At 41.5% G+C, this 12,402-nt stretch overlaps 1 protein-coding gene across 1 annotated transcript in view; it reads right to left on the minus strand.

The window, feature by feature from the left end:
• The window catches only part of LOC134577476 (sulfotransferase 2A1-like), a 168,723-nt gene extending 158,605 nt beyond the window's left edge, over positions 1 to 10,118 (minus strand). Inside the window, exon 1 of the mRNA XM_063436237.1 lies at positions 9,909 to 10,118. Within this exon, the coding sequence (XP_063292307.1) occupies positions 9,909 to 10,044 (136 nt within the window). The 5' untranslated portion in view covers positions 10,045 to 10,118. The remainder of the gene's footprint in view (positions 1 to 9,908) is intronic.
• Positions 10,119 to 12,402: the final 2,284 nt, after the last annotated feature.

The following is a 12,402-nucleotide window of genomic DNA, read 5'->3' on the forward strand; positions in this document are numbered from 1 at the left end:
GCACCCTTAAACAGTGTGATACAAATAAATTGTATACGTACAACAGTGTATATGCGATGTCCAATTGACCTCAAAATACAAGAACATAGAGAAAAAGAATAGTGCAATATCGTAGATATAACCAGCGGGTTACTTTTAAAGCAGTTACACTCACATTTCCCAGAGCTATCCCAGAGCTCAGCGCGTGGACGGTACAATCCCCGTCTCAGGATATACTGCAGAGTGCGTCTTAGTAGTTCCGAGACAGATACAGATAATATGTAGGGAAATAGAAATCCAATAGTGCAATATATATTGATAGAATATATAATAAAATAAAAAACAATAGTAACATACTCACATTTGTTAGAGCACAGCCTGCTCTAGTCAGTATGGCATAGGTGGTATCATCCCCACCAGGGAATATGAAGGTAACTTGAAGGTAATTTGAGCGGAATCAGGTGTCCAAGATAAGTAAATTCAATAAAATAGTAATATGTAAAATATATAATATTTATTAACAAAAGTGACAAAAAAGTAACATACAGATAATTAAAAAAGTCCCACTTCACCCGTTTCACCTTAAAAGGCTTCCTCAGAAGTGTGGGTAAAGTCCTAATATATATAGGTATTCCAAATTGATTGATGATTTCCTGGTGTGATGTAAAAAGTCCCTTCCGGTTTCCTGTAGCCACTGGTGGAACGCATGCGTCACACCGGAAGTGACGCAGGGCGCAGACACCAGTGGGAGTGTTCGTGATTAATTCCTTGCGTAATGCAGGTGCCCTTCCTGCTTCCTATAAGCATTGGTGAAACGCACGCGTCATACCGGAAGTGACGCGGCGTATAGACCAATGGTAGCGTGCTGCGTTCCACTCTTGGAATGCATATAGTGCCGGACAGCATAGCAACACCCACCATATTAGCTAACAACATAGTAAGCCCCAGAGGGTGGGCGGTTATTGTGGAAATCGGTCTGTGGACTGGTATATTCATCTAATAAGGAGATGTCAGCATGTACTATTTGAAAGTAGTTCTGGACGTTTTTCGGCAGAGCCAGCATATGTTAAATGAGAAAAGGATACTTAGTGATACTTCATAGCATATAGAAAATGACAAACTAATGTTGTTCAAATTCCAATGTATAAGCACAAAAATATATACATACACTAAAAGGCATAATGAAGACCACTATAGACCAAATAAAATAATAATAATAATGCAAACTATAAGAAACATCTTTAGAATAAAAAATAATACTAAAAGAAAACAGCATTGGAATTTAAAATAAACATATTGTGTCCAATAATATTTATATACACATAGTAGTATAACTAAAAAAAAACTAAATTGTGATAAAAGCACAGAAAGCCATTGGATGACTTTAGCAGTATATGGTGAAAATAATACATAAGAGTGTACATGCATAAAAAAAACGTAATACTGCAATGGAGAGGCAGGAGATAAAACAGAGATAAAAGACAGGATGAAAAAAAATTGATGGCATAAAAAAATATAAAAATAAAAATATAGGAGTAACCACTCTATAGTTGACACTGAAATAAACCCTAGAAGTGGGTTAAAAAATATTGTAAAATCATAAAAAAATATAAATCCAAAATATAACATTTATAAAAAATTAAAAAGATCAAACTCAACATTTAGCCCCTTTGGATGTAGGGTATCTAATTTAAAAATCCACTCCATCTCTGTTTGTCCTATTCTTTTAATAGGGTCTCCGCCTCTCCAGTGGTTGTTTACCGTGGCTATACCCATCCAAAGGGGCTAAATGTTGAGTTTGATCTTTTTAATTTTTTATAAATGTTATATTTTGGATTTATATTTTTTTTATGATTTTTTTATGATTTTTACATTGACCCACCCGGTCCCCTGCTGAAAGCTCAGAGTTGGCACCTGCAGCCCATGGCCATCTATCTTTCACCTCAGCCCCTTGCAAATCAGCCAAGCAGTCTGAGCCACAAGTCATGCAATCTCTTATGCTTTTTGATGACTCTGCTGGTGGGGTTTCCATGGGCCATCCACCTAGCCCTGCCCAGAAGTGGAAGAGATTGAGTGCACTGATGCACAATCACTTATGTGTCAGGATGTGGACATGCAAGGACCACCGCAGCACGTCTCTGATGATGACGAAAGACAGGTGCCAACTACTGTGGCTTTCTGCAGTGTGCAGACCAGCAAGGAGGGCAGGGTTGAGGAGTGGGTGTAAGATGATGTGGAGGATGATAAGGTCCTAGACCCCACATGGAATGAAGGTCATGCAAGTGACGTGTCCAGTTTGGAGGAAGAGGCGGTGGTCGCACAGAGGCACCAGCACAGCATAAGAGGGAGCAGGGTGCAAAAGCAGAGCGGCCGTCCCCTAGACCGTACACCTGCTACTGCCCACCGCACCCAGGGACCGAGCACACCAAAGCCAGCTCCAAGGAGTTCCCTGGCATGGCAGTTCTTCAGAAAATGTGCTGACAACAAGACACGAGTGGTTTGCACGCTGTGCAATCAGAGCCTGAAGTGAGGCATAAACGTTCTAAACTTGAGTGCAACCTGCATGACCAGGCATCTACATGGAAAGCACGAGCTGCAGTGGAGTAAGCACCTCAAAAACCAAGAAAGGTCTCAGGCTCCTCCTGCTTCCTCTTCTGCTGCTGTGTCGGCCTCTTTACCTCTAGAGTGACAGTGGCACCTGCCACCCCGCAAACAGAGGATGTGGCAGCAACGCCACCACTTCTGCCACCATCCCCAAGCATCTCCACACTGTCCCATGGAAGCATTCAGCTGTCCATCTCCCAAACACAGGAGAGAAAGAGGAAGTATCCCCCTACCCACCCACGATCCCTGGCCCTGAATGCCAGCATTTCAAAATTCCTGGCCTTTGAAATGCTGTCATTTGGAGTAAGCACCTCAAAAACCAAGAAAGGTCTCAGGCTCCTCCTGCTTCCTCTTCTGCTGCTGTGTCGGCCTCTTCCTCCACCTCTAGAGTGACAGTGGCACCTGCCACCCCGCAAACAGAGGATGTGGCAGCAACGCCACCACTTCCGTCACCATCCCCAAGCATCTCCACACTGTCCCATGGAAGCATTCAGCTGTCCATCTCCCAAACACAGGAGAGAAAGAGGAAGTACCCCCCTACCCACCCACGATCCCTGGCCCTGAATGCCAGCATTTCAAAATTCCTGGCCTTTGAAATGCTGTCATTCTGTCTGGTGGAGACCGACAGCTTTAAAAACCTGATGGCGGTGGCTGTCCCACAGTATGTGGTTCCCAGCCACCACTACTTTTCCAGGCGAGCCATCCCTTCCCTGCACATACAATTGGCGGACAAAATCAGTTGTGCAACGCAACGCCATCTGTAGCAAGGTCTACATAACCACTGATACGTGGACTAGTAAGCACGGGCAGGGACGCTATATCTCCCTAACTGCACACTGGGCAAATGTAGTGGCGGCTGGGCCTGAGGTGGATAGCAGTTTGGCGCATGTCCTTCCACCACCAAGGAATGCAGGGCATTTCTCTTTGCATCCTGTTGCCTCCTCCTCCTACTCCGCTTCCTCCTCCTCTACCAGCACCCCATCCGGTCAGCGTAACACCTTCACCACCAACTTCAGCACAGCCAGGGGGAAACGACATCAGGCTGTTTTAAAACTCATATGTTTGGGGAGAAAACCCAACACCACGCAGGAGCTGTGGACGGGCAGAGAACAACAGACCGATGAGTGGTTGTTACCACTGAGCCTCAAGCCCAGCCTGGTGGTGTGCGATAATAGGCGAAATCTTAGTAGTTCTGGGCCTAGCCGGTTTGACGAACATCCCTTGCCTGGCGCATGTGCTGAATTTGGTGGTGCAGAAATTCCTGAAAAACTACCCAGATATATCAGATCTGCTGCAGAAAGTGCGGGCCGTCTGTTCGGAGTTCTCACCCTGCTGCTGCTCGCCTGTCTGTGCTGCAGTGTAACTTCGGCCTTCCCGCTCACTGCCTCATATGCGACGTGCCCACAAGGTGGAACTCCACCTTGCACATGCTGGAGAGACTGTGCGAGCAGCAGCAGGCGATACTGGAGTTTCAGCTGCAGCACGCACAGGTCAGTCGCTCTGCGGAACAGTACCACTTCACCAATGAGTGGGCCTCCATGCGAGACGTGTGTGCCATTTTGCACTGTTTCTAGTACTCCACCAACATGGCCAGTGCCGATGACGCCGTTCTCAGCATTACTATCCCGCTTCTATGTCTCCTTGAAAAAACGCTTTGGGCGATGATGGAAGAGGATGTGGTACAGGAGGAAGAGGAGGGAGGAGGAGGAAGGTTATCAGGCCAGTCATTCACAAGTGGCTCAGAGGGTGGGTCCCTGCACCAGCATAGGCCAGGTACACAATTGTCCAGCCAGGGCACAGTTCTGGAGGATGAGGAGGAGAAGGAATAGTGTTCACAGCAGGGTGGCACCCAACGCAGCTCGTGGGCATCATGGGAGCTTGGCTGGGGGGATACGGAGGACACAGACAATACACCTCCCATAGAGGACAGCTTTTCCTTGCCTCTGGGTAGCCTGGCACACATGAGCGACTACATGCTGCAGTGCCTGCGCAACGACTGCCGAGTTGCCCACATTCTAACTTGTGCTGATTACTGGGTGGCCACCCTGCTGGATCCCCATTACAAGGACAACGTGCTGTCCTTAATTCCCTCACTGGAGCGTGATCGGAAGAAGCGCACGATGGTAGACGCGCTACTGAGGGCATTCCCAACTGACACCGAGGGCTCAGTGGAAGCACAAGGCGAAGGCAGAGGAGGAGGAAGAGGTCACCAACGCAGCTGGGGCACCGCCAGCACCTCACAAGGCAGGGTTAGCTTGGCTAAAATGTGGAAAAGCTTTGTCAGACCACAACAACCAGCACCACCAGCTGATATGGAACATCTTAGCATGAGGGAGCAATTCAGCAACATGGTGGAACAGTACATGTGCACACGCCTACACGTACTGACTGATGGGTCTGCCCCATTCAACATCTGGGTCTCCAAATTGGGCACATGGCCTGAGCTTGCCCTTTATGCCTTGGCGGTGCTGGCCTGCCCTGCAGCCAGTGTATTGTCTGAACGTGTGTTTAGCACGGCAGGGGGCGTTATCACAGACAAGTGCAGCCGCCTGTCCACAGCCAACGTGGACAAGCTCACGTTTATTAAAATGAACCAGGCATGGATCCCACCAGACTTGTCTGTACCTTGTGCAGAATAGACATTTATACCGGCCTCACCCAGCCATTGTTATACTTAAGTGCACTTATTCTTTGTTTTCTTTTTTTACTTCTAGCAAGTAATTATACATGGAAAGTCATTCCATGTTGTGTGCGGTTACCAAAGAGCTTGTTTTGTTTTGTACTTGCAGTCCTTTAGTGAGCCTTTTTCGTAGGGGTAGCTCTGCTACATTCCCTCAGCATATGCCGAGGTGGTGAAGCTTGCGGTTCCGGTTATTTTTCTGTGAGTCCCCAGAGCCGCAGTTTTCTCAGTCCGTCCTCCAATGATGAGATAACTTGTGTGGATCCATCTTTTGTTAACAGCATTTTTGATTGGAAACCCTAGTAGAATCTAATGCCGTTTGATCGCAATGTGTTGGCTATTTGTGAGGAGTCTTTCCTCCTGCGCAAGGTGGAGGCTGAAAGATCCGCGAACAGTTTAATCTCTGGGTAGTCTGCCGGCGGCTTCGCTTTGGCCGACTTACTTGCAATATATGCTCTTTTATATGGTAGTAGTGGATGCGCAGCAATACATCTCGTGGTGCTGTTTCAGGTAAGAATCTTGGTCGCCGATGCACTCTATCAATGAGTAACATGTCCGCTGGTATCTCGGGGGCATATGCGGGCAGGAGTCCTCTAACATAGGTTTGTAAGTTTTCTGATAATATCAATTCTGATATGTCTCTGAGGCGCAAATTATTTCTGTGTGCTCTATCTTCAAGGTCAGCTAGTTTCATTTCAATAGCGGAAAGCTTTTGTTCAATCTGTTCCACGTGTGTGGCCAGATCATTATGTGCCGAGGCAAAGACCTCCATTTTGGATTCAACATGTGATGTCCTTTTGCCAAGTTCTTGAACATTGTTCCGTAGTGAGTCCATTGAATGCTGCCAAGTTGTGATCAGTTTTTGTGACATCGTGTCCAGTGCTAGCTGTAGATGGCTTTTTGTGAGCTTGTCAGGGTCTGAGTCTGCCCCATTCAACTTCTGGGTCTCCAAATTGGGCACATGGCCTGAACTTGTTCTTTATGCCTTGGAGGTGCTGGCCTGCCCTGCAGCCAGTGTATTGTCTGAGCATGTGTTTAGCACGGCAGGGGGCGTTATCACAGACAAGCGCAGCCGTCTGTCCACAGCCAACGTGGACAAGCTCACGTTTATTAAAATGAACCAGGCATGGATCCCACCAGACTTGTCTGTATCTTGTCTGTACCTTGTGCAGAATAGACATTTATACCGGCCTCACCCAGCCATTGTTATACTTAAGTGCACTTATTCTTTGTTTTCTTTTTTTATATGTCCCAATATTTATTAAAAAAAAAACAAAAAAACAGTGTTGGCTACCTCCTCCTCCTCCACCTACACCGCCACGATCACCGCCTCCTCAACCTCCTACTCCACATCCACCTCCTCCTCCTACTTCAAGATTATTATTTTTAATATTTATGTATTTTATGTTATTTTAAGTTATTTCCCTATCCACATTTGTTTGCAGGGCGCTTGTCCTACTCTTACCCCCATTTTACTTCCTTTTGCAGCCCTCTAGCCCTTTCCAGGACTTTTTTAGAGCCATTTTAGTTCCCAAAAGTTTGGGTCCCCATTGACTTCAATGGGGTTCGGGGTCAAGTTCAAGTACGAACTCAAACTTTTTGCCAAACATCCAGGTGTCCGCTCATCTCTAGAAATAACGGGCATATGATGTCCAGTTTAGGAAAACTAATTTAAAATTAATTAATTTAATGTGTCTTGATTTATTGAGTGCATAATAAGTGTAGGATTTTGGTTCATTTTGAAAGTTACAGGTCACAAAATAGAAATAAAATAAAATTTGGATGTGAAACAATTTTAAAAGTTGGTATGTTTGTCTTGTAAGTTTAATAGCCATTACAGAAAACAAAATTGCCACACAAAAATATATATATTTATGTCAAGTAGACATCACAGTCTATTTACCTAAGGTTATTTTGACACTTTTTACGTAGCCATTTTACTACTAATCTCTGCTAAATATTGCAGTAAAATTGTTTGTTTTTTTTGTTTTTTTTACACGCACACATAAGTTTTTTTTAATGTATATTTCGTAAAGCTGGTGTGTGCTATTCCTGTACAAAACCCCATATTGTGTTCAGCAACATCTGCTGAGTACAACAATACCCCCATTTTATGCATTTGACCCTATTCTCTGAAGCTACAATGCCAAATAAGAGACCAGGCTATTTCAGTTTCTATAGTTAGGACCATCAAATCCATATATGAAACTTATATGTCTCATGTTGGGGTATTATAGCAGTTTGTCCAAAGAACCTCACAAAGGGCTTCCATTTAAGAAAGCAGACACTCCAGGGTATCTTATATGGCATATATCGTATCTTAACTTATGGGCATTTTTACATACATGTTGCATTTGTGCTGGGTATTTCACATATTTCATATGTGCCAATGTCATAAAATCCCCCAACTTATGCTGTTACCTCTTCTGAGTAAAATAATATGCCCAATGTATGACAGACACTATTTTGTGAAATTACAATGCTGTAAAAGAGACGTGTCCATTTTAGATTTTTAAGTGTAAATTTTCAGTGGATTTTGATAGGTCTGTGTTCTTTTTCTAAGTATTTTAGCAGGCTGCTCATTGCAACTACCCCACATACGCAAACCATTTCTTAAGGAAGACAGCCCACGGTATTTCAAGAGGCAAATTTTTCCTCTAGCTTGTACCAAGTGTAGTGTTAATAAGCATTTTTTTCTGCCTTTTTGACACACACAGTGAGTTTGTACTGCATATTTTGAAAATCTGATGTGTGCTACGGCTGTATAATACTTTGTATGTTGCTCAGCTATGTCGTCTGAGTACAGCAATGTAGCTATGTAGTACAGCTATGTAGCTTTGCCAATTATCTGCGAACGTTAAAGGTGCACATTTGAGCCATGTTTTCAAACTTAGATTTTTTTACGCTGGGTCAATATCCCATTTTTAAGGTTTTTTTTTGTTTTTGTTTAGCAGGTTGCTTATTCCAACTACACCACAAAGGCATAACATTTCTTAAAGAAGGCACCCCAGAATGCTTTAAAAGGCATATTTGGAAACATAGCGTGGGATCATTTTTTTTTTCTCTAGCTTGTACCAAGTGTAGCGGTAATGAGCATTGTATCCCTTTTTTGTAAACTTTTTTTTCTATTTTTAAAAATTATTTGTACTATTTTAAAACTGTTAACTTTTTTAAAAAAGTTTTTTGTTTTTTTTAAGTTTTTTAAAAAACTTTTCACAGTTAACCCCTAGCTAGGCTAACAGTAGACCCCACAATTCCCCTGATACCGTCTACCCACCCTAGCTAAATAAATATTTTATAAATAGTTAACTAAATACATTTAATCCCTGGGGGCTAAAAAAAAAAGAAAAAATAATAATCACATCACAGTATAATGCTGTCATCTGTATTTTGATCACTGTAGGCAGTGATCAACTGGCATGGAAGGGGTTATTTTTTATTAGGATTGGGATTTTTGAACTTTTTTTTTTTTAACGTTATTAAAACCTTTTTTTTTTTTTAAAAGCTTTTTGTTAAACTTTTTTTTTAACATTAACCCGGAGCTAGCCTAACACAAAATCCCCCGATTCCCCACTAACTTCCACACAAAAAACAAAACAAAAAAAAAAAAAAACAGATCACAGTGAACTACTGATCTGTATTTTGATCACTGCAGACAGTGATCAAAGTGCAGCAAAGAAGTTAAATTTTATTGGGAAGGGGCGAGTTGTTGTTTTAACCTAACACTTTTTTTGTTGCTTTATTTTTTACACAGGGAAGCAGATCAGAGCCGATCTGTCTCCCTGCACTTCACAGCTCACACGGAGCTGCAGGCAGACAGATCAGGTTTCACTGCAGCACGTGTGATCGTTCTGACTCCCGCACCTAGGCACACTGCAGGAACATTAACCCCACGATTGCGGCAATCTGGGGTTAATTTTAGTATTGGACACAGGACTGTAATGATGAAGAATTTCCGACCAGCATCCTTAAGGGGTTAAAGCAAATGTCTGGCCTGTGATGGGTATGCAAGCTGTAACACTGAAGTATGAATGCATATAAAGTAATTATCTAGTCAAGATTGTAAGTTTGTTTGACAGAGTCTTCATCAACCTACTGTTCCTGTAACATTTTGTAATTGTTACATTTATTGTTAAACTTTCCCTCTTTATAATATTGTAAAGATCTATGGAATAAGTAGGTGCTATATAAATGCTAATCATAATAATTGAAAACATTTGCCACTTTAGCTTTTCTCGTGATTCTATGGTAATAAGCCAATAATGTATCTGGTTGAGCATTATGGGGAAAAAATAAACACACACACTCTTACACTTTATCAGTGTTAAAAATGCCACTATTTATGCAGTTAGTACCTGCAGATCGGATAGTATCTAAAAACAAAATAGACTAGTCATAATACATTTATTCCAAATAAAATGGAAGTTAAATTAATATGGCTGAAGAAAAATAAAGGCAATAAAGATATTAACAATATGCTATAATTAATGCAGAGAACATTTTTTTTTTATATACATTTGGTAAAAAAATAAAATAAAAAATCTGGTTGCTAGTGTCTTATGTAGTTTGTATGCTTGTGCTTGTTGGATCTACAATTGCAATATTTCTATTTTTTTATATTATGTTATTGGTATAGGACACATACCTGATTTAGGGAAAGTAACATTGAAGACATCCTCATCCCGAACCTGAAACTCATTTTCCAAATAATTAAGATGTTCTCCTGAGTATAATAATGAATTGAAGTTAATTCCTTTGTGCTGGAAATATTGGGTTTCCATTGTACCTTGAAAGTGGACAGTATATTTAAAAGTGAATATATTAGAATGCAAGAAAATTGTGTATTGAATGTCCTGCTTTGATCTATTGAGTATGTAGAAAATGAATGTGTGAAAAAAAAAACCTTACTAGAATTTTATGTACGCATAATTATAGATGCAAAATCAAGACATAACCTCCCATTAGAGAAATGCACTAGTCCACCCTTCTCTAAAACAGCATGATGCTATCTACTAGCATGTGTGGAATTATACCTTATTAATGGAAAATTAACCAGCGTCATCGGAAGAGTGCATGCCAAAACAGGATTTATTTTAATGGTGTTGATAATCTTTAGGCTAGGGCACTGTAGTAGACTGATCCCAAACAAGTTTACCCTTTGTTCCTTAAGATCGTTTTTCATATGCACATCAACAATAGTTGAATTTCCCATTCATACATATAATTTTTTTTAATTATTATTTACAAACCAGTACTTATAACTTCTGTGAATATGAGGAACTCAAAGTAAACCCCTCCCCAGATATTGCTGAACTACAACTCCCCTGATTCTCTGGTCATCTGTTGCATTCAAATAATTTTGTGAGTTGTAGGTCATAAACATCTGCATAGCTTCATTTCATAAGTTAACTGATGCTAGAAGGAATATTTCCTGTACCATCTGTACACTATATCTGTGTACTATACAATAAAAATAAAATAAAAAACCTGTTGGCAGTAGATACAAATATTTGCCTGGGCAGGGCTTCACAATTTATATATATATATATATATATATATATATATATACATATATATATATATACATATATATATATATATATATATATATATATAGCATATATATATTGCATATATATATTGCATATATATATTGCATATATAGAAAGGTGTAGCCTGCAATTGTGAAGAACCTTTGACTTACAGGTCTGGCCACTCACTTGGGAGATCCACTCACACGCTGACTTGCCGAAGGCAGAGAGAGTCCACTCGCCCCGCACTTCCGACGGTATCCCTGCTGTCGTGTGCAGCCTCAACAACTGAGGCCTACCTCCACCATTTCCTTTACTCCAACGGAGCTCTGAATCTCCGCTGATCCTGATCAGCACAGCTCTTCCAGGCCAACTTTCAAGTCACGGCATCTGGTTCAGCTCCTATGGAGCTCCCCAGCCACCTAGCTCCTTCCAGATACACGGCAAACTTACTCTCCACCGCTCTTTTTCACCACCAGTACTTACGCCCCACCAATCTCCAACCCTCCTGCAGCTTCAGGGTCTCTATATCCTGCTTCCTGGGTCCGCTCGTTCGACCTGTGAATCATGAGTTTTCCCATGCTGGACATTGCACACATAATACATTCGGCTGTCGAACGGCACTTACATTTGGACTGACCTAACTCATTTGATAACCGAATACATTCAAGTCAGTCACTGTTAGTTACTTTACAGTTCTCTGCATTCGGTCCACGATTCTACTGCCTTTCAGCTAATTCGGCAACACTTTTTATATTCACATTCCTTGTTCCCTTGCGGCCAGCCCGACATGACAGTATTGTCGGTTAAACAAATATTGTACATTGTATCGTTATGTCCTTTAGTTTGCTAAAATAGTTTGCCAATTACTTAGCAGGGTTCCGTCAACCTTACAGTGATGTTTACAGCAAGTTTCTGTAATTAATCATTCGTTACCTCATATATGTATATGTAAATCTACATCCTAAATAGGCATGTTACTTTCCTAGACAATGTGCTATTTATCCTCATATTCATACGCATTACTTGTCATTATACGACCTTACAATATTAAAGGAACACTATAGCCACCTAAACAACTTTAGCTTAATGAAGCAGTTTTAGTGTATAGATCATGCCTCTCAATTCACTGCCATTTAGGAGTTAAATCACTTTGTCTCTGTTTATGCAGCCCTTGCTACACCTCCCCTGGCTCTGATTGACATAGCCTGCATGAAAAAAACAAAACTGGTTTTACTTTCAATCAGATGTAATTTACCTTTAACAATTTTATCTCTTTCTCTGTAAATTGAACTTTAATCACATACAAGATTCTCTTGCAGGGTCTAGCAAGCTATTAACATAGCAGGGGATACAAAAATCTAAATTAAACAGAACTTGCAATAAAGAAAGGATAAACTTTAGATGACTCTTTACAGGAAGTGTCTAGGAAGGCTGTGCAAGTCACATGCAGGGAGGTGTGACTAGGGTTCATAAACAAAGTGATTTAACTCCTAAATGGCATAGAATTGAGCAGTGAGGCTGCAGGAGCATGATCTATACACCAAAACTGCTTCATTAAGCTAAAGTTGTTTTGGTGACTATAGTGTCCCTTTAACCCCTTAAGGA

The sequence above is a fragment of the Pelobates fuscus genome, chromosome 11, assembly GCF_036172605.1.
Source record: "Pelobates fuscus isolate aPelFus1 chromosome 11, aPelFus1.pri, whole genome shotgun sequence".
NCBI classification, from domain to species: Eukaryota; Metazoa; Chordata; class Amphibia; order Anura; family Pelobatidae; genus Pelobates; species Pelobates fuscus.